At 31.7% G+C, this 24069-nt stretch overlaps 1 protein-coding gene across 1 annotated transcript; it reads left to right on the forward strand.

Annotated features, from left to right (window-relative positions):
* The first annotated feature begins 16327 nt into the window (after positions 1–16327).
* On the forward strand, positions 16328–20728 carry LOC110628559 (metal transporter Nramp3). Its single transcript, XM_021775288.2, has 4 exons — positions 16328–17108; positions 17810–17946; positions 18066–18718; positions 20157–20728. Exons 1-4 carry the CDS (start codon positions 16564–16566, stop codon positions 20367–20369), a joined length of 1548 nt encoding a protein of 515 aa, XP_021630980.1. The 5' UTR covers positions 16328–16563; the 3' UTR covers positions 20370–20728.
* The last annotated feature ends 3341 nt before the right edge of the window (positions 20729–24069 follow it).

The following is a 24069-nucleotide window of genomic DNA, read 5'->3' on the forward strand; positions in this document are numbered from 1 at the left end:
TTAGATGCATCTGCCTCCAGTTGAGTCATTGTGAAGATCCGTGCTGGAGCTGATGGACCTTCACCTCTGAAACCCGCTGAAGAAGAGGCTGCCCCTCTCCCTCTGCCTCTGCCACTGGCCTGAGTCACGGCTGGAGCTGCTGGCTGAGCTACACTACCAGAAGCTGTCTGCTGAGACTGTGCTCCAAAAGCTGCCCTAGGACACTCCCGAGCCATGTGTCCCTCTTGCCCGCATCTGAAACAGGCCGCTGTCCCAGCCCGACAAACTCCCCTGTGTGGCCTACTACACTTTGCACAAACTGCATTATCCGTACCAGAGCTCGAGCCACTCCCTAGTCCCAGACTGGACTTGACCTTGTTCCAAAACTTGTTCTTCTTGGGCTTCCTAGTGGTGTTACTCCACTTTTTGCTACCTGAAGCTGCTGCACTCAGAGAAGAAGAGCCTGGGGTCTTGGAACCAGAAGGCTGTACCACAAACTGTCTGACTTTTCCCTGAACGATGGCACTGGCCTCCATTTTCCGGGCCATATCCACTATGGCATGGAAGCTCTCCCTATCTGCTGACTGGATCAATGAGGAATATCTGGAGTGGAGTTTCATGATATACCTCCTTGACCTTTTCTGGTCTGAGTCAAGATTTTGCCCTGCAAATGGCAACAGCTCCAAGAATCTGTCTGTGAATTCCTCTACCCCCATCTCATCAGTCTGCCTCAACTGCTCAAACTCTATCATCTTCAGCTCCCTTGAACTATCGGGAAAAGCCCATCCTGCAAACTCGTTTGCAAACTCCTCCCAAGACATGCTGTCTACTCTGGGGTTCACATAATTCTTGAACCACTCCCGTGCCTTCTTGCACTTAAGTGTGAACCCAGCCATCTGAATGGCCCTACTGTCATCAGCCCCAATCTCATCTGTGATCACCTTAACCCTTTCAAGATACAGAAATGGGTCATCCCCTTTTTCATACTGAGGAGCACCCAATTTCATGTAGTCGGTCATCTTGACCTTGCTCCCACTGGCTGAGCTAGGTCTAGAAGGTTGAGTAACTGGGGCTGCTGGTTCTGTAGGTGGTGGAGGTGGTGCAACATTTTCTGAGGTAGGGTTTGCTGGATTTGGATAGTAAGGTGGGGGTGGATACATTGGGTATTGTGAATATAGTGGGTAGTAGGGTGGGTATGGCATCTGTGTGGGATAAGGGGTGAAGCTAGGGTAATCCGATGTACCTCCCATCGAATACCCGGGATTTTGTGAGAAGTATGGGTAGTGGGGTGGCTGAACAAATCCCGAGGCCTGAGTGCCTCCTTGGGACTCTCCCATACCTTCTTCTGACATACTAATTCCTAAACTGCCATCCCTTCTCTGCTCTACATCCATATCATCCCCCATGTCTTCTGACATTCCTCCCTGAACTGTTCCCCTCACTGATCTGCTCCTTCCCAGATCCAGAGACCTTCTAGGGTCTCTTACTGCTCTTTCTCTGTTAGACCTACTAGACATTGCCCTAGGCAATGTAGGAGGACGGGCGCTCATGCCCTCATCCTCAGGTGGCAATCCAGTCAATCGTGCAGATCGACGAGTTCCTCTCATCCTGTTTTCTGAAAGGCAGCACATAACAAGCAAACATTAGCATCATATGGTCCATGTGGGCACACATGAACCCTCATCACATACATCACATATCATTAATGCACATGCATATAATCATGGCATTTCACATCATCATGTAAGACAGGACTCCACATCCTATCCTAGTGGACATGATCTTCCTATTGTGCTTGACCTTCTATAACCTCTATGAGCCCGACACTCTAGGTCCGACCATATGAACCTAGGGCTCTGATACCATTCTGTAACGACCCGAAAATCGGACCGCTACCGGCGCTAGGATCCAGATCGGCTTAAGGCCACCGGGACCCGTAGCAAGCCTGACATGTAACCTGTAAACCTGTTTAATCCCATACATGATCAACAACATACATAGGAATTAAAACTTTTCTTTCATACAGTCTATCATACACCAAACTCAACCTGTGCATGCACTGAACATAGTCATAATCATAACCTTGACCCCTCTGTGGGATCTCATCAATGCCCCCAATGGGTGGCATAACATGTGTTGAGTTGGTTTACATCTACATCATAAAACATCTAAGATCATGTAATAAAAGGGATAACAACATCCATAGGGTCAAGCACAACTTCTAATCCTCAATATCATTATACATAACATGACTATTCAAACTTTACATCATTATACAATTTATCATGTCCACTTTCTATCTATTACAAACATATGACTTTACTCTTCTTGACTTCTCTGTTTAGCCCGTACCTGCAATCCTGGGGGATTAGGGAAAAGGGGTGAGCTACTAGAGCCCAGTGAGCAGAATAATAGAAAACAACATTTAAAATCTCATGCCATCATGTAATGCAACACATCACAACAAATCACATCTCGGATGGTATTGTCACCAATAGTCATCTACATTCCAAAGTGCCGGGACGTAGAATGGGTACAACCGGTCTTTCTCTTAACATAACATATCATACATACCAATGTGCCAGGGACGTAGAATGGGTACAACCTGGAATTTCTCTTAAATAGTGCCAGGGACGTAGAATGGGTACAACCTGGACTTCCAAACCATATCATGCCGTAGCATCATCATCATACCATATGAGGACTAAAGGATCATTCAATAACCAATCCACATCAACATCATAAATGCAATGCAACATATTCGTGAATTCTAATGCAAACAACCTAATTCATCACATGGCATTCATGATGCATGAACATGCTCAACTGTATAATTCATTTGCTTTAAAAACATAAAGGTTTATTCTACTCACCTCTGGCTGAAGCTCTACTGACTCAGAAGCAGCTGAACTCACTGCTGGGGTCATCGGTTCCTCGGGTCCGAACCTACACAGGTGGACTCAAATGAGAGACCAAACAACTAGAACATAACTCTAAAAACATCCCCCAAAAACCCCCTAAAACACCTCAAACAATCATGCAAAAATATGCAAAGGAAGGCTGAACAGGGCAGGTTCGGCGGCACCTTTGGCGGCTGAAAGTCCCTCCAAAGCCGAAACCCAGACAGGTTCGGCGGCACCTTCGGCGGCCGAAAGTCCCAGACAGAGACGAAAGTCTCTTTTCGGGGGGCAACTTCGGCAGCCGAAAGGCCTGCCTCCCAAGCCATGTTCGGCGGCCGAAAGTCCTTCGGCTGCCAAACCTGGTTTCTGCCAAAGGGCAGAAACTTGGCTCCCTTTGCACAAAAACTTCTCCTTTCCATACCAACATGCATATAACTCATCCAAACCATGCAAATATACATACATAGGCTCCTAGGGGCTTCAGACTACTTAAAACCCCAACTACAACACACAATCACAACACATTGCTCAAAAACACAACATAAACTCAAAAACCTAACTATGAGCTAAACATGCATTCTACCCCATAGATCTTGCATAAAACTTACTTTAAACATGAAATGAGCTTAAGATCGGCTCTTACCTCTTGAAGATCGAGGGAGAGACGTCCTAAACTCAGAGATGGGAGAGATTTGAGTTCTTGAACCTCAAATCTCCAAAACTTGCTCAAAACTTGAAAATCTTCAAAACAAGATGAAAACTCGTGAAAATCGTGAAAGATTTGAAGGAAAGAACTCAAGGATGGTGAGGAATGGCGGAAAGGCTCACCTTGGCCGAAAATGGGGAGAAAGCTCGCCCATTTCGGCTAAGGGGCTCTTTTATAGTGGCTGGCCAGGCCACATTCGGGAGCCGAACGTGCCTCCGCATTCATGCCATGTTCGGCAGCCGAACTTGAGGTTCGGCGGCCGAACCTGGACCTCCCTCACTTATGCCTTCGGGGGCCTAAGGCACACCCGAAATGCCTGCATGTTCGGCGGCCGAACCTGGGTTTTCCTCCAAGGTTGTTTTCATGCAAAAACTCATTTCCTTTTTACTTAAAAGCATCAAAAACATTAAAACATTTCATGAAAACATGTTTCTACCCTACTAGAGGCTTCCGACATCCGAGATTCCACCGGACGGTAGGAATTTCGATACCGGAGTCTAGCCGGGTATTACAAATGCCATGAGCGAAAAGAAACATGATGCACGGAAGCAGAAAATCCATCACCACCAGGCAATTTATAGAGACCGCGATCAACCGGACCTCTGTGATGAACTTTCCTCTTGCGGATATCCTTAACAAGAAAATAGTTAGGGAAAAATTCAAGTGAAACCTGATTATCACAAGAAAAATTGCGAATAAACAATACACTATAAAGAGAATGCTTAGAAAAAGAATATTATTTACCCGAAAATTGGAACCAAATAAGAATAGAGCTACCAGTATGAGAGATAGGAATTATTTTACCATTGTTGACTGTGACTTCATTCGGACCATGATACTCCGACTCAAGAGAGAGATTATTGAGAGACCCAATAAGGTGGTGTGTAGCACCTGTGTCCACTATCCAAGGCTAGGAAAAATTATCAGAGTGAGAGTTGATATGGTGTGCTTGGGAATTGGTTAGATGTCGATGTTGACTAGGACACTGTCTGGAGATATGTCTAGTTCCATTGTAATTGTAACAGGTCACAAAGCTAACAAACTGGCTAGTATTAGAAGTATTCAGAGCTGGAGACTGATAAGATCTCCCTCCACGCGAATACCGTCCTCCTCGATGACCTACTCTATGAGTGCGAGAGGAGGGAGAGCTGCGCGATTGATCACGAGAGACAAGCAAAGCAGTAGACGGTAGAGAGACTTTGCTTGTTTCAAGCTTCGTTAGTTGCTTCTCCTCTAACAGAAGCAGTCCGAGTAGATCATCAAAGGACACAGGCTGTAATCTTACCTCAATCAACCTCACAAATGGTCGATAATTCGAATGTAAACTATCAAGTATCGCCCCAACCAAATCATCTTCAGAAATAGGACTTGAAGTGATTGTAATTGATTCAAAAGAACCTTTGCTCATGCCATATACACCTCAATAATCTCATCATTATGTTCAAGGTGATGCACATTGTAATACCCGGCTAGACTCCGGTATCGGAATCCCTACCGCCCGGTGGGACCTCGGATGTCGGAAACATCTAGAAGGGTAAAACTATGATTTTATGAAGTGTTTTCATGTATTTCATGTTTTTAAGTAAGAATTAAATGAGTTTTTGCATGAATGTAGCTTGAAGGAAAACCCAGGTTCGGCCGCCGAACTTGACTTTCGGCCGCCGAACATGCATGTGATTAGGAGGCACGTTAGGCCCCCGAAAGCATGAGTGAGGGAAGTGCAGGTTCGGCCGCCGAACCTTATGTTCGGCCGCCGAACATTGCATGGATACGGAGGCACATTCGGCCCCCGAACGTGGCCTGGCCAGCCACATATAAAAGGGTCCCTTTGGTCCGCACGGGTGAGCTTTTTCTCTCCCATTGTCGGCCAAGGTGAGTCTCCGCCGCTCCTCCCTCAATCTTGAATGTTTTCCCTAGATCTTTCATGGTTTTCACGAGTTTTAACTTCCATTTTGAAGATTTGTGAGCTAAGAGCAAGTTTTGGGTGCTTGGAGGTTCAAAGAGCTCAATCTCTCCATCTCCAAGCTAGGATCGCCTTTCCTCTCGTTTCTTCAAGAGGTAAGTTCGGATCCACCCTTGTTATGTATTTTTAAACAAGCTTTAAGTTGATTTATGGGTAGAGATGCATGTTTAGGCTTACTGATGAGCTTATGGGTTTTGATACTTTGATGAACAATGTATGTTGGAAATGTGTTGTTTGAAGTGTTGTAGTTGGGGTATGTTATAGTTTGAGACCCCTAGGTGTGATGTATGATGTGTATGCATGTGTAGAAACAAGTTTATGCATGTTTTGAGGTGTTTTGGAGGCTGAGGACACAAGGGAGCCAAGTTTCTGCCCTTCGGCAGAAACTCAGGTTCGGCCGCCGAAGTGACTTTCGGCCGCCGAACCCCCTTGTGGAGGCAGTTTCGGCTGCCGAAGCCTGCCCCCGAAACTTAAGTTTCGTCTCTGTCTGGGAGGTTCGGCCGCCGAAAGTGCCGCCGAACCTGCATGACTTTCGGCTGCAGAGGGACTTTCGGCCGCCGAACCTGCCGCCGAAAGTGCCCTGTTCAGCCATTCCTTGCATGTTTTCATGTGATGTTTTCAGGATGTTTTAGGGGGTTTTTGGGGAGTATTTTAGAGTCATGTTCATGTATGTTAGGTCCCTCATTTGAGTCCACCTGTGTAGGTTCGGACCCGAGGAACCGAGACCCCCAGCAGTGAGCCAGCTGCTTCAGAGTCTCTTCAGAGCTAGCCAGAGGTGAGTGGAATAAACTTTAAGTTTTAAAGCAAATTAATGAAATGTTTTAGCATGATTCACGCATCATGAATGCCATGAGATATTTTAGGTTGTTTGCACTAGAATCCACGAATATGTTGCATTGCATACTTTGTTGTTGATGTGGATGAATGTTGGATGATCCATTAGCCCTTTTATGTCATGATAGCCTATGTGAGTCCAGGTGTGCCTGCTACGGCTCTACGCCCCTGGCACTATGATTGATTATGGTAGTCCGGGTGTGCCTGCTACGGCTCTACGCCCCCGGCATGTATGAGTAAGAAAGATAGGGGCTAATTGGTGACAAGTTCATCCTTGTTATGAAATGTTTGTGTTATGGCGCATACATGAGAGCATGATTTAAATTGATGTTTTATTATTCTGCTCACTGGGCTCTAGTAGCTCACCCCACTCCCTTTATCCCCAGAGTTGCAGGTACAGGATAGATCGGGAAGTCGGCTAGAGTGAAGTTAAGTCATGTATGATGTAATAGATAGTAGTGGACATGAATATGATGTAATGAGTAATTATGACTATGTTAATGTAATGAAAGAGTAATGTATAATTATGTAATGATGATGATGATTGAGGATTAGTATGTGCTTGACCCTATGTTTATGGTTATCCCCTTGACACATGATCTATAGAAATGTTTTTATGATGTATTTGATAGTCCAAGCTTATCGAATGATGAAATACCCCATTGGAGCATTTGATGAGGACTCCAGTGGTGGTTATGTTATTAGATGTGCACATGTTCAGGTTAAGCTTGGAAAAGGAAAGAAAAAAGTTTACAGTTTTATGTATGTTGTTGATCATGTATGGGATATTACAGGTTACAGGAGGTATGTTTGGCTTGCTACGGGTCCCGGCGGCCTTAAGCCGATCTGGATCCTAGCGCCGGTAACGGGTCGGATTTCCGGGTCGTTACACACATCACTTTTGAGATGTTGAATTTGGATGGCCAAACTAGCAGCATAAGTTGATTCAAGCTTGACCCAAACACCTAACGTTGTCGAAACTCCAACTATATTATTTATCACACTTTCGGAAAGAGAGGGAAGTAACCAAGTGAGAATAGTTTGATCCTCACGGAATCAAATTATATGATCTGGATTCAGTTCGTGCGAGTTCGGCAACAAAGCAGGAGGTGGAGTATAGGTTTTGCCAATGTTTTTCTCAAGATTATACCCACACAAAAGTAGCAGGATTTGCGTTTCCCAAACAACATAATTCACAGAGGTAAGCTTGACAGCAATTTGATTATAAATGTTTGGAATATAGGAAGTGAATGAGGTAAGTATGAAAAAATGAACTGCAGGAGAAGAAGCAGATGGAGAAGAAACAGATGGAGTGATTGTGCTATCAGTCATGGTTAACACAAAGAAAAGCACAAAATGATTATAGAAAAATGACCATTAAACTAAAAGGGCTCTGATACCACTGATGAAGCATACTGTATTAAACGTATTAATAGAGGTATATAATCTTTACAGATGATAAGATAACATTTATATATGATAAGATTCCTAATTGTATATAGTTCTAAACTAATTATATTTAAAATATAACTGTTATTCTATCACTTCTAAATGAGAGCAGGAGATTTTTAAATTTCCTAAAAAATTACAAGATTGATAGCAAATTAGAATGATTTTGGCTTCATATTGGAATAAGTTACCTAAATAAATTAAATAATTTTTTATAATTATATATGAATTTTATTTTTTAAATTAATTAATTAAAAAATATTTTATTTTAAATATGAGAATCAATAAAGAATAAATTAATCAAATTCGATTCTTGTAAATATTTTGATTCCACATGTCCGGTTAATGTAATTTTAAGTTCAGAAAATTAAGGTGACTATTGTAATTATGGCAAAAAAAATTAAATTTATCTATCAACTGTATGGTAGAATAAAAAATGAAAAATTTTTATTTTTAATTTAAATTTATTACTAAACTATCATAAATAGACTAAATAAAATAAAATAAATTGAGTACAACATGGTTCACACTCTTCAATACTAATAAATAATGATTTTATTTTTTAAAAAATAAATAATAATTTTATTTAATATTTTAATAATAATTTAAAAGTAATTTTGAATTAAAAATTAAAATATAATACTTTTAGCTCGTTGTAGAATTTAGAAATAAATTTAATTTTTTAACCTTACAATTATTAATATTTTTTTTATTATTTTAAAAAATTCATTAAAATATCTTTAAATTTTAATTTTATATAGTTTATTTTTTAATGTATTTTTTAACATATATTACAGCATCATTTCATTAGTTAAATTTTAGATAAATAACTATTCTGTCTCTGAAATTTATTATTATTAACACTTTTATTAATTTATTTTTAACTATATTTAAATATTATTTCTCTATCATGATATTTTATTCTTCTCAAGTATTAATAATCAACAGAATAAAAGGACAAAAATGTTATAATAAATCAAAATTTGAGAACATTTTAATAAATTTATAAAAGTATGAAAGAAAAATTACTATTTAATTTATGTGATATAAAAAAATTATTATTTAATTTTTTAATTTGAAAAATATATTAAAATATTTTTAGATATTAAAATTTTATTAATTAATTTTTTTATTAATTTTAATTATTAAATATTAAAATAAATTTAAAATGTTCATAATTATAAAAACTGGTTAGTTTATATTTTTATAAAATTGAATAATTAATTAATAAATTTTTTTATATAATTAAAATAAAATAATAAAATACTTAATATTTAAAATTAATAAAAAAATTGATTAATAATTTTTTAAAAATATTTTAAGATATTTTAATATAATTTTTAAAATTAAAAAAATAATTAATGAATTTTTTAAAAAACTAAATAATAAATTATTTAAATATTATATTTTTTTAATAATAACATTACTATTTGTTAATTCACCCGAAAATTAATTATCATTGGTAGTGGAATCATTGCTCTCAATAAAATAATATTTTAGAAAGAGACTGATGGTGGTCCTAATAATATCTTAGACAGAGGCAAGGTTCGTAACCTGCGAGGGTGGACTATCTTTGTCTTGTGTTGTCTTGTCCACACGCGATGAGTAAGTTTTTTTTATATATATATAAGAAATATAATATTGATGCAATGGTAAAATAGAGATACATTGTTATTGATTAAATTTATAAAAAAAATAGAATATAAAATCAGAAATATTTAGAGCAGTCACTCTTAATACTTTAAATATATTAAAAAATAGAGTGAATATAATAAATAATTAAAATTTTAAGTGGAATAAAATAATAATATATATTTATTTTTTTAATTATTTTTTTATAGAATAAAAAAATAAAAATAAAAATAATATTTTTTAATGTTTTAATGATAATGTAGCCTACTAATTTGGTACAGGATTTTTCGTGTTAACTGATTGAGAATTTTATAATTATAGACAGTAATAAAATTATGTTGAATTATACCTGTTAATAGTAATTTTATATCGAAATTTATTTTATTAAGATAAATCTTAATAATAAATCGACTATTTGAGGGTATTTAAATTTTTTTTTAATAAAATTGTATTTTTTAATTATTAAATTTTTATTTGACAATTTTATTTTGTGATGATAATTCATAATTCACTTTGAATGATTACGGTACAACATTAAATATATTTAAGTAGTTTATTAAATTTAAATAAAAATAATTAATAATATGCATTACCAATGTTGATTAAATTATCAGAATTCATCAATAAATATAATATAATATAAATTTTTATCGAAAAATATAAAAATATATGAAAAACATAAAAATATACAGAATTATAAAGTTTTACTCAAAGATAATTTGGGCATAGTAAAATAATTTTAAATACAATACTTATTCTTTTCTTTTTAGAAAAAATAAATAAATTTTTTTTAGTGTGTTTTCTTTAACTTATTATTTTTATGGCTTATAAAAAATTCAAATTAGTAAATCTGCATAAAGGAATATCCTCCACGTCAATTTGAGATTATAATTTTTGAATCAAAAGTAGCCAATAATTCACACTATATTTTAAATATTAGTGATATAGCATAATAATCGTTTAATATAAATTATAGGCTAACATTTCAAAATAGATTTAGTGATAAGAGTTTGATTTGAGAATACTTGATTGTACTGAGAAAAAAAGATTCAGACACTTACCACCTTAATTTTTTGCTAAAATTCACTCTCTCAACTAAGAGACGAAATTTTATAAAAAATTACTATCGGATAACGTAATTTAGTAGATTCTCATTATATTTATTATTACGAAATCACTTATTAATTAATCGATATCAATCGAATTATCAAAAAATACGATAATTAATTTCATATTTTTACCATATAAATCACAAATTACAGATATTAAAATATGTATTTTTATATAATTATTCTTGAGTTTTAAGTAATTCTTTAGGTTTGTTTATTTTTAATTTATTAATTTAAATATTAGTGGAGTAATAACTGTTATGTTTTCTTTATAGTAGTAATAAATATAAAAATAATTATAAAAAAAAAACATAATTGAAGCTTCATGAAGGATTCTAAAACTAAAATCTAATTTTAAATTTAAGTTAATTAATTAATTTAAATTAACTAATATCACCCACTTGATTTAAAAAAAATTGCCATCAATTTGCAGATTATTCACTCATAATTGTGCCTAATAAATAAAAAAATAAAAAAATAAAATTAATATTTTAAATGTTAAATTTGATTTAAAAAATAAATAAAATAAACTAAAATTATAACCGACAGTTGCATGGTCCATGCAACTGCCTAAAAGATTAAGGGAAGGCAGCAGTTCATGTATATTATTTTATTTCATTTTTTTAGTGTGTGAAGTTTTTTTCTCATTCATGAAATAACCATTAGACTAAGGCTGATTTGTTTTAATGAAAAAAATTTTAATTTTTTTATATTTTTTTATATTCTAGATATTTAAAAAATAAATTATTTTTTATAAAGTTTATTAACACCTCTAAATATAAATGTATTAAATATATTTTATTTTTAAAATAAAATAAAATAAATTATTCAGTTAAAAAATAATTTAAAAAAAATTATGTAAAATATTTTTAAAATACAAATTATTTTCTGTAAATAAATAAAGTCTAAAACTAAACTCTATTTGTTTATGGGAAATTTTATTATTTAATTTAATTTAAAAAATAAAATATATTAATAAATTCATATAGAAAAATTTTAATAAAATATTTAAAATATGAAAAATAACTTAATTTTTTTTATAAAAATGTAGAAAATGTGAAACAAACAAAAACGGAGGCTTTGAGATTTTAATCTTGAAAAATTGAGACTATGATATGAAAATTATTTTAATTTGAGTTTGAATGGTATCAACAAATTTCCTAAAGATAGAGAAGAAGATATAAAGTATCATACACTCCAACTCATAGTGTCGACATAATCGAAAGACCCAATTGGAAAGAACACTCCAACTCATGTTGTGGACATAATGGAAAGCTTCTTGCTCCGCAGTCCAAAGTGGCATCAAAGCTGATTTGCTATGAGCCATTCTTTTTTGGCACAACTAATAAAGTATTAAAGTTGCTTTCATCAGCCACTCATCGCTTCTTCCTTAGTGGAATATTGGATCTCCGCATCGAAGGCTGCAGATTTTTACGCCTACCATTTCAGAAACTATACTGTTGAGCGGTTATTTCATGTAAATATGTGATATAAAATAATAAATAAATAGTAAATTAACACATCAATCGATGTAATTATTAATAATTTTGAATAATATCGTTAAAAAAAAATCATTTTGAATAGTGTAACTATTAGAAAATTATAAATTGTTAGTTTATGTTACACTCTTTTCCTAGGAATTGTGTTCTCTACTCAACGCCTGTTCAAGAGCGTGTAATTCAATTCAACTTATGCATCACGTTAGATTCAATATTTTTTAGAAAAAATTAATTTTTTAATTTTTAAAATATAGTATAATTAATGAATTTATTTCGCTATTTTTAAAATTCAACACTCTAAAATTTAATTTTATCAAAATCTAAAATTTTTTAATAAAATTTTTTTATTAAATTAATGATTTATCTCTAATTAAAAAAAAGAGAATTTTTTTTAAAAAAATATTTTTTAATCTTTAAAATATAGTATAAATAATTAATTTATCTCTCTATTTTGAAAATCTAACATTTTAATTTCTAAAATTTAATTTTATCAAAATCTAAAATGTTTTGTTAAAAGATTTTATTAAATCAATGATATAATTTCAAAAATATCATTGTCAAATAATAGAATGAAAAAATTATTATTTAATTCTTATAATGTGAAGAAACTAACTAGTTAATTTTTTTATTTTGAAAAACACATTAAAATATTTCTAATATTAAAACATTTTTAATATTTTAAAAAATTTATTAATTACTCACTCTGTTAATTTTATCGTTAAGCATTTTACTATTTAATTTTTATAATTTTAAAAAAACTTATTAGTTAATCTCTCAAATTATTAAAAAAATTTTATTAATTAGTCTCTCCATATTAAGAGTATTTTAATTTTTTTTAATAACACTTAATGATGAAAACTAACGAAAGAACTAAATAATATACCTTTTAAAATATTAAGAACGTTTGAATGCATTTTTTAAACGGTGAGCAGTGAATATGATGGCATTATAAAAATAACTTCTATTGAATTTTAACTTTTTATTTTTAATAATTTAAATTTTATATATTTTAATTTTTATTATATTTGTTAAACTTGAATCTTGAATTTATTGAAATTTTTAATTATTTATAATGATTGAATTTGAAATTTTTTTATTTAAATTTTGACGAAATTAAATTTAGATTAAAGTATTAGATTCGAAGAATAGAATGATAAATCTGTTAATTATGTTATCTCTAAGAAAAAAAATTTTTATTGAATTTAAATATTGAATTTATTAAAATTTTTATTTATTTGTAAAGATTTGAAATTTTTCATTATTATTTTAATTTTTAAATGCAATTTTATTGATTCTATTTTTGAAGAAAGTGACCTATAAATTAATTCTGAAATCTATAATTCTATTGAGTATTATAAAATTATCAATTAAAATATACACTTTTATCATTTGTATTTTACAGGTAAATAAATAATTAATCGACTAATGAAAATGTTAGATCCATATTGTATTATTGCAATGTAATAAAATATACAAAAAAGTTCTATACATATTTTTTAGCAATCATCTTGTATTGTTGTGATGATGGCACATCTCCATTATTTTAATATTAAAAATGTGGTATAATTAGTAAAAATTTAAAAATAAAAAAATATTTTTAATATTTTTTTTGAACTGAAATAATTTTAATATTATATGATAGAATTGTAAAAATTTACACATTTTTTTATTATTATATAATAATTATCCCATTCATTTAGTTATTCCGTCCTTTTAGTTTTCTATTAGTCTAAGAAATATTCCATTAATAACTAATATAATTATTTTATAAAATTTATGATTATTCACTAATTTTAAATTAATATGTATGAGAAAAATTATAATTTTAAACGGATTAAATATAGTAAAATTTAAAAATTTAATTTTAAAAGTATAATAATTAATTCATTAATTATATTAAAATTTAAAAATAAAAATGTAATTTATATAATATATAATTTTTTTATATTGAAAAAAATTTAAGTATTGATGAAATTATTTTAAGTTTAATCAGTTTAAATGAATTAATTATATAAAAATTTAAATATAAAAATATATAATATTTTATCTATTAATTATATTAAAATTTAAAAATTAAAATATAATTTATTTAAAAATATTTTTTTTGTGCAATATTTTATATGTTTTAATATAGAAAATTCTAAAAAATTGCAAAAGACTAGGGCTGTAAATGAGTCAAGCTATTCGTGAGCTACTCGAGACTCGACTCGATAAAAGCTCGACCGAGTTCGGCTTGTTTTTTAAACGAGTCAAGCTCGAGCTCAATTTTGAGGCTCGTCACTTAAACGAGCTGAGCTTGAACTCCATAGTATTCGGCTCGTTAAGACTCGCGAGCTGACTCGTTTATAGGCTCGCGAGCTGGCTCGTTGAGAAGGCTCGCGAATTGGCTCGTTGAGAAGGCTCACGAGCAGACTCGTTAAATAGGCTCGTGAGTAATATTGTTTAAATAAATTGGTGAACCAATTCATTAAATAAATTTATGAAGTGCATATATTATTAAAAAAATAAAAATAATTATAAAGTTATAAAATTTAAACTATTATAAATACTTGAAAATTATAGTATTGAAAATTACAAATAATTAAGATTAATTATTATAATTAATATTTTTTAAAATTAAATTATAAAAATCTTTTGTATATAATTATTATAATAAGATTCCATAAAATTAATGTATAATCACAAATAATTAATATTAATTATTATAATAAGTATTCTTTAAAATTATAGTACTACATGATAAATTGAGTTGTAAAAATTATATACATTTTAAAATTAAAGTATAATTATAAAAAAAATTTTGTATATAATTAAGCATATAATATAAAAGATGATAATAATTATCAAAGTATATTAATAATAATTAATTAAGGTTATATGGATGTTGAAGTTGAAATTCAAGTTAACTAATTGAACAAGCATGAAGATGATTATGAAGATAATTAAATTATATTAGCTTGTTTCAACTGTTGGAAGTTGGAATCAACTTTATTCGTTTGATATTAAATTTTGTGTGTAATCTAATTTTATTATATTGTTGAATTTATATTTATTTGTGTTATTTTAGTTATAAATTGTGTTACGTAATTTTTTTTATGTACACTCTCTTTTTTTATATTATTTAAATTAATGATGATTAAAAACTGATTAAAGTGTAATTATTAATTCGAGCTCGAGCCTGAACTTGAGTTCAAACCAAACTTTTTAATTTTGAGCTCGGTCTCAAACTTTTTTAACGAGTTTCTTAATCGAACTTTCCGAATTCGAACTCGAGTTTTATTAACGAGTTTCTTAATCGAGTTTTTCGAGTTCGAGCTCGAATTAGGCTCGTTATTAAATCGAACGAGTCTTTCACGAATCGAGTTCGAATCGAGTTCGATTATAATATTTAATTCTCAAGCTGAACTCGAATCAAATATTAGAGTTCGAGTCAAACTCGAACTCGAGCTCGAACTTCTAAATTTTTTTAATAAACGAGCTTGAACTTTACAACAAAAGACTGCACACCAAGCGATGCAAGTCTTTACTGAACCAAGCAGTAGAGTGAGAGAAAGTAGCGTCACGTGCACAGAGCGTGAAGCGGACGTTGCAAAGAGACGGCCATTAAAGAATTTCTAGTTATAGTAATATATATCTTTGTCGTTTTCAATGGCACACGACCGCCCGTGCAATGACGAGCCCACCACGACAAATACGTCAGCTCGCTCCTCTCACACACATGGCAACATCCAAGTACCCAACTTGTCCGTTCCCACGGACCCTCTTGTAACCCCAGCAACCCCGGTCCAGCTCACACTTGATGCCACGTCGTTTTGCAACGTCTGATCTTAAAAAGGAAAATTCGATGGATGCCTTATAGACATAATAAATTTAATTATTGCAATCTTATATAAGGTAGAATATAATTTATTTTCTTTGCATAAGTGAGTTTAAATTAAAATTCACAAAATTCTGTAAATGGAAAACAGAGAATAAGATGCCTATGAATTTGGCTGACGTGGCGCACTCACTTGAAGTTCATATCAGAATCGAATTGATGCATGCAACTTCAATGGCTGCTCTCATTCTTCTCATTCCCTTAACTAAAAGCCCCAAATTTACTCGGAACGCTGCCGCTTTGGCAGTTCCTTTATTATATATAAAAAATAAAATTAACAGCCATATTTTTAGACATTTATTACTAAAATTTTAGTTTTTTAGTAATAAATGCAAACTTATATAAATTAATTGTAGTGACTAAAAAAGGAAGATGGAAGTTTTATTAAAATAGAAGGATTAAATAATAATTTTACAAGAAAAAGGAAGGAGCAGAGACTGCCGGTGTTTTTCGTTACCCGTCGAAGCTCTTATCTTCTCTTAATAGTTTATACTAGAAAAGCAAAGGCATGAACGAAAACGATAAAGAACACTTCAGAAGCAAAGCAAGAAAACCGCAGCTAAATCTCTAAAGCCTTCTCTGTCAATTTTCAGTAGATTCTAATCTCAACAAACCATGCGACCCCAAGATCACCACCAGCAACCTCTACTGCTTAACCGAGGAGAAGAAGATAAGGAAGAAGCAGAGGAGGAACAGGAAGCTGCTTATGATTCCGACGAGAAAGTCCACATCGTCGGAATCGATGTCGACTCTGATTCGGAGTACGCGCCTCCATTCTCATGGAGAAAGCTTTGGCTCTTCACTGGTCCCGGATTTTTAATGTCCATAGCGTTTCTTGATCCCGGTAATTTGGAGGGGGATCTTCAGGCTGGAGCAATTGCTGGGTATTCGTTACTCTGGCTTCTTTTGTGGGCCACGGCTATGGGGCTCCTTGTTCAGCTCCTTGCGGCTAGGCTCGGCGTGGCTACTGGGAGACATTTGGCAGAGCTGTGTCGAGAGGAGTATCCTTCGTGGGCTCGCATGGTGCTGTGGATTATGGCTGAGTTGGCTTTGATAGGAGCTGATATACAAGAGGTTATTGGAAGTGCAATTGCTATTAAGATTTTGAGTAATGGGGTTTTGCCTTTATGGGCTGGGGTTATTATCACTGCTTGTGATTGGTAATTTTCTGAGCTTCCCATAAAAGTATACGAGTTTTGGATAACTTCTGTTGAATTTCATGCTTTTTGGGTCTTGCTTCTCAGGCTGAGCACTCCAAAGTTTTAAGTGTTTCCTGGCTTTTGAATTTCATGGTCTGGATGCATTTTAATCCCATTTTCAGGAGTTTAATGTTTGAAGTTTCAGCCTTTGTTTTAAAAATTTTTTTAACAAAATCTGGGGGTTTTATATTTTTATATACAAAAATTAGTTGGACTTTTGATGTTTAAGACTTTAATACTACTAGCGTGTATGGAATTATCATTATTAGAATGCTGTAGTAGCTTAAATTTACGTATTCACAAAATTAACCGATCACTTCTAAATTCTTTCTTGAATTTGGTATTATAATCCTATACACATACATGGAATTTCTGTTGATAGCTAGGGAAACTGGGACCAAGATTGGAAAACGTTGAAGGAAAAGAGAACTCCTTCCACAGCTAATATAAACTCAGTAGATCAGTACATCAAAATATATATATATATATATATTTTCCCTCAAATGATTGTAACTTGGTTTTCTTAATTTAAATGCCATCTTAATTTTCCTCGTTGCCTCAGTAACTAGAACAGAAACTTTCGTATATTCTTTTGGTTTACCTTACTTTGTTTATAGACAAATTCAGTTCATTATGTTGATGCAGTTGGGTCATTGTTACAGTTTTATCTTCCTGTTTCTTGAGAATTATGGGGTGAGAAAACTGGAAGCAGTTTTTGCTGTTCTCATTGCTACAATGGCTCTCTCATTTGCTTGGATGTTTGGTGATGCAAAACCCAACGGCAAGGAGCTTCTTATGGGTGAGTATTACCTGAGAAGAAATTAAAATTTTAATATTCTCCCCCTCTCTGTCTCTGTATTTATCATCTATTTTGCTGCATTGTATCTAACATGCTGCAAATAAATTTTTGTATTACAGGTATCCTAGTTCCTAAACTTAGCTCCAAAACAATACAACAGGCTGTTGGAGTTGTGGGTTGCATTATCATGCCTCATAATTTATTTTTGCATTCTGCTCTTGTACAGTCAAGGGATGTTGACCACACAAAGAAAGGCCGGGTTAAAGAAGCTCTCAGATACTACACCATAGAATCTACAATAGCTCTTATTGTATCGTTCATTATCAATTTATTTGTCACAACCGTGTTCGCAAAAGGTTTTTATGGTACAGATCTGGCAAATAGTATTGGCCTTGTGAATGCTGGGCAATACCTTCAAGAGAAATATGGGGGTGGACTTTTCCCAATTTTATACATATGGGGTATTGGGCTATTAGCAGCTGGCCAGAGTAGCACAATTACTGGCACTTATGCAGGGCAGTTTATTATGGGAGGTTTCCTGAACCTGAGATTGAAAAAATGGCTCAGGGCATTGATCACCCGAAGCTGTGCAATTGTCCCTACTATGATTGTTGCACTTGTATTCGATACATCTGAGGACACACTGGATGTTCTAAATGAATGGCTAAATGTTCTTCAATCGATTCAGATTCCTTTTGCACTTATTCCTCTTCTTTGTTTGGTCTCCAAGGAGCAAATCATGGGAACTTTCAAAATTGGTTCTGTTCTTAAGGTATGTTGATGATTCCCATATTTGTTTTCATCATGATTCTTTAGATGACCACAGCTTGTCGAGTAACTGCAGCTTAAACTTTTCTAGTTTTTTAAAGATTTAATAGTTCTTTAAGAGTTGAATCCTCTGAAAATTCAGAAGTTGTGTATTTCGGGAACCTACCAACTTATTATCCATATTCAGAATTTCTAGAAACCAAGCAGTTCAAAAAAAAAAAAAAAAATCATACATGTGTAGATGCAGTAATATCCTTTGTTGTGAATCCACATTCGGGTACCATTATTGAATCAGCAAAACTCTACTGTATGACATGTCAAACTTAAAATGGCTGTGAAAAATCTGATGTGAGTTGGGTATTTGATGTACTTTGTGATGTGATTAGGGTATTTGAGAAAATTATTAAATCACAACAATTACAAAAAAAAAAAAAGGCTAAGCTCTTTACTTGCAAATTGTCTCCGTGACCATATTGTTTCCTATTTGACATCCTTATTGTTTTGGTAACTTGCATATGATATCTTCAACATCCCATTTGCCATGCAGCCAATGGATTCAGATAGGTCACGTCATCAATCACTGTTAGAACTGATCAACTTAGCATCTTGTTGATAATGTCATGATATACTTTTGGGATTTATCAATGGCAATGATCGAATTCGTTCAACAGAACTATTTTGTTAAATGCAAAACATGAAACAGGTTACCATTAGCTTCAGGCCATCTGAGAAGTGGAATGGCTTTTGCTTGTTCCAGAACAATAGTTAATACTCAAGTCAAGTGTCCAATTACACTTAATATTACTTTCCTTCTGCCCTCCAGTTCAATGATTTGATGATTTGTCCATTATTTCCCCTGAAGGCTTTTCACTGGTCTTTGTGAAAATCTGTGTGCATCATTGCTTGTGCTTAGTCCAGCTCTGATTGTTGTCAGTATTATTCAATTGTCAAATTAGTGATTTATACTTCGTGATTGCATTTGACATGCATGATATTGTGACTTACATCACTATAATGTCTTTGTAGTTCGACAACATTTCTTGCTGATAGCTTTTGCAAGTACTCGTATGCTTTGGAGGAGCCCTACAAAGACAATGAAATTTTATTAGGATGAAGCCCTAACCACGTAAAATTGAAGCTGTAAAATCTCAGACAAATGGAGTTATCAACTAGATCTAGGCAAACTGATTATTCTTTGTTTATTTTCCTTAACTATTAGGTCTTCGTCTTTCTTTTGGAGAGGAAACAGTGTGTTCTAAGTTGGAAACTATAACTTTTATCTTATCATATTATGTTTTGCAGTTCCTAGTTTCTTATTAGGTAGATGATCATCCATTTAACTCTCCTTGGTTTTGCTCCCAATAGTTTGCCTGCCTTGCTGCACAGTTCATGTTTTCTATCTAATTCTTGCGCATCACTTCAACATCTTTTTCTCTATGTAGATGGTATCGTGGCTCGTGGCAGGACTGGTGATAGTAATCAACGGTTATCTTCTGATCGACTTTTTCTCCAATGAAGTGAACGGAGTAATTTTTGCCACGGTGGTATGCATTTTCACTGGTGCATATGTAGCATTCATAGTTTACCTTGCTTCCAGGGGAATCACCTTTGCTTCATGGTGGGGTCCACCTAAACATGTAGAGGCAGTTGAGTAACCATCCCACAGTTGCAAAAAGTTTCAATCATACACCATATATTGTCACCAACACATTTGATAGATGGTCAAAGTGTAATTTGTCTGGAATAACCTTTACATTTTCAAGCACAGAATTTACCTCTTGCATACTTCTGGGGCTAGCTGTGTACAAAATTCACTTACTGTACTTCTGGGTTTTTGCTTTGTATCATAGAACTTCTAAAGTGTACCAATGACTGGAAGAAGCATGGCTTGCAAACTAAGCAGGCTTTTTCAATCTGCTGTGGTTGCCATACTGCAACTTTCATTGGTAGGTAAGGTTGCTTTATTTAACTCAGCTTTGAACTCTCCAATGAAATTAGATAGAGGATGTTTCCATTTGGTTTTTGCTTGCTTTTATTTTTGTAACTGCTGCATCATCTTTACTCTTCTTTGGAATACACTTTTGTTTGCCTATACGAAGCTGTTGGGACGGTTCCGGTTCATTGAAGTATGAACCTGAACTGGGTCGTAAAACTCCTGATGATTCTGATTCGATTTGGTTTTGATCAAATCTAATGGCCTAGATTTTCTTCATCGTGTTTTGATTTTTCAAAGGAAAAATTCTAATTTTGGTCTGAAACAAACCAGCTCGTTGAGTTATGGTTTGCGTCAACTCTAGATTTAACCAGTTCTGATTTCAATCTGTGGCCAGATCTTTATCAATTGTAATCAATATTTTAATTGTTTAATTTAGACTTGATGATCTGATATCCAGAAAATAGGGTTTTACAAGGGTTGAGTGAACTTAGTCCGAAAGGAGAATTTATTTTTTTCCTTTGTCTGTGAGTGACGTGTAATCTTACTGTCACTGGGCCATCTCTACTTCATGCGTAATGGCCATTTAATTTCCCTGGCATGCATGCGGATGGACCCACTACGCGAATGGGCGAATGGGCTGGCCATCTTCTCTCCTCTGGACTGAGGTGGGATTAAGACTGAAACTCAGGGGAGGTCTAACCTTGGGGCTGAAAGGACCGGGCAAGCCCGATTGGGAGGTCTTAGAGGGAGTCCGGTCCTAAGGCCGAGTGGGCTGGGCCTGATTCATGCGGGAGGCTTAAGGGCCTTCAAATAAAGGGTTTTAATTGTAGATTAGGTCTCAAACTGGAGTAGTAAAATCCAGCGGTCATCAAGATTAATTTTAAAAATTAATATTAATTATAACTAGATTTTAATTGGAACAAATTTTATCGATAGTTAAATTATTATAAAAAAAATTAACACTAACCCATAATTTATAAAAAATATATTTTTATATTGATTATAATCTACGTATCAATAAAATTTATATCTCAATATAATTTTTTAACTATAATTAATATTTATTTTTGAAATTAGTTTAAATTAAACAAAATTAAAAGTAGAGACTGTATTTAACAAAAAAAAAAGAAAAAAATTAACTATTTCTACTTATTTTGCCTTCAAATAATTTAACTTTTAAAGAAAAAGGAGCTTTCATTTCAAAAAAAAAAAAAAGAAAAAGGAGTTTTGTAGGAATAGGGAGGGGACAACAACTGTTTATGGACCAATGGTCCATTATCCCAATTCAACTCCTTCAAACCTAGACCTCCTGCAATTTTATGAATAACCCTCTAGCCTGAATTTTTTCCCCTCTTCCTTTCATCGTTAGATCACTATCCATGGCCATCAGTTGTTGGATCTGTTGCGTTTCCGAGTTGTTTATACTTTTGAATGCTTCTTTGACAAGTGTTGTGGTGATTGTTTGGCAGTGACGGCAATTCCCTGAACCGATCCTTTTAGCTAGTGTTTTGGTCTTGAGCCTTTGAACTTGATGGTTTAGCTAGTCTTTTGGGCCTAGTTCTATTGGCTTGATCCTCATATGGGGTTTCTTAATTTATTAATCTTGCATTTAGGTCTAACCCTAATCTTTCTTAATGAATTTTTATCTTTAAGAAAAAAAAAATTATACTTTTGAAATTTTTTAAATGCCTATATCAAATACATTATTATCTATTTTTCTTTTAAAAATTTTCATAATTTATTTTAAAGTTTGTGTTTTGAATTTTGAGAATATATTTGTAAATCACAGAGAGATACGAGAAAAGTAAAAATACCTCTTCGTCTAGTAATTTTGCAGATTAAAAAAATGAATTTACTTTTTTTTATTTCTTTTTCTTTCTCCTTTGTTGTATAATATTTATTTATATAATATTTTAATTAAATTTATTAATTATTTTACTAATTTACTTAAAGTATTAATATCAAAATATTACATAAATAAATATTGAGAAGTTTGATAATTTTACAAAATAATAAATTAATATAAAGTAATAATTAACCATAATTAATTTTATTGGTAAATATAATAGAATATTTTATTAATTCGTTATAAAAATAAGAGAGAAATAAAAAAATAAGAAAAAAAATATATATTTTTTTTAATTTGAAAACCTACTATACAGTTAAGGGAATTTTGCTAAGAGAAAATTAAAATTGAGATATTTTTGCAATAAAATAAAATAGTGAGAGATGAATATGAAACTATCTTTATAATTGAGGGATATATAATTTCCAAAGTTTAAAAAAAAATAATTTAGGACCTATAATTTTAGACCATTCAATTAAATTTTAAAATAAAAATTTATCGGATAAATTTTTTTTGATATTTATCACTTTTCATATTTATATTTTAATTTTAAAATATTAAATAATATAATTAATTCTTTTATATTTGTCTCAATTTTAATTATTTATTTTAATTAATTTTGATAAAAAATTTATAGTTATGTCATGTAAAATTATTTTTCAAAAGATCTATAAAATAAAAAAATTTAAATATTTACATTAATTTATATTTATATCTAAAATTTTAAATTTTAAATAATAAAATTAATTTTTTTTAATTTATTACAATTATAATTAAGAGTATTAAATTAAATATTAAAAATTAATTACAAATTATAATATAATTTTTAAATTTTATATTAATAAACATACCGTCCTTTATTTTAAATTTTATATTAAAAATATATTTATTTTATATTTATCATACATAACATTAAATAAATATTTATTATAAATAAAATTTTCACTATATAAAATATCATTTACAAATATTATATATTAAAATTTTTCATTTAAAATTTATATTCTATATATTTTTAACATATAAAAAATTATATATTTTAATATATAAAATAATATTCTTTATAATTTTTATGAAAATTTAGATACATTAACTACGTCTCTTATAAATTATTTAAAATATTCAATATTTTATTTTGCTCTAAACTTTTAATATATATTAATTTATTTATTAATTTAATAAAAACTATATTTCATATCAATAATATTAAATTAAATAAAATATTATATATTTTATACTATAATTGTTTATATTTTAAATTTTTATTAAACTATAATATATTATACAAATAGGGAGGAAAAGTAAATAATGAAGTAACCAAACATGACATTGATAAATAAAAATATGTACTTTAATGAATATTTTATTAGTCGATTAAAATTTTAAAATTATATTATAATTTTTTAATAATTTTTTGTATTTAATTTAGTATTATTAATTATAATCGTGAAAAATTAAAAAAGTTTATTTTTATTATTTAAAATTTAAAGTTTTGAATATAAATATAAATTAAAGTAAATGTTTAAAATTTTTTATTGAATAAATTTTTAAAAAAATAATTTTAAGTTAATAT

Source organism: Manihot esculenta, chromosome 12, assembly GCF_001659605.2.
Source record: "Manihot esculenta cultivar AM560-2 chromosome 12, M.esculenta_v8, whole genome shotgun sequence".
NCBI lineage: Eukaryota > Viridiplantae > Streptophyta > Magnoliopsida > Malpighiales > Euphorbiaceae > Manihot > Manihot esculenta.

Bases quoted from the DNA above. Each gene is read 5' to 3' on its own strand.
- LOC110628559 (XM_021775288.2), top strand. From the start codon at position 16,564: ATGCGACCCCAAGATCACCACCAGCAACCTCTACTGCTTAACCGAGGA. The intron at 17,947-18,065 runs GTGAGTATTACC...TTTGTATTACAG, and splicing joins CGGCAAGGAGCTTCTTATGG to GTATCCTAGTTCCTAAACTT. The intron at 18,719-20,156 runs GTATGTTGATGA...TTCTCTATGTAG, and splicing joins AAATTGGTTCTGTTCTTAAG to ATGGTATCGTGGCTCGTGGC.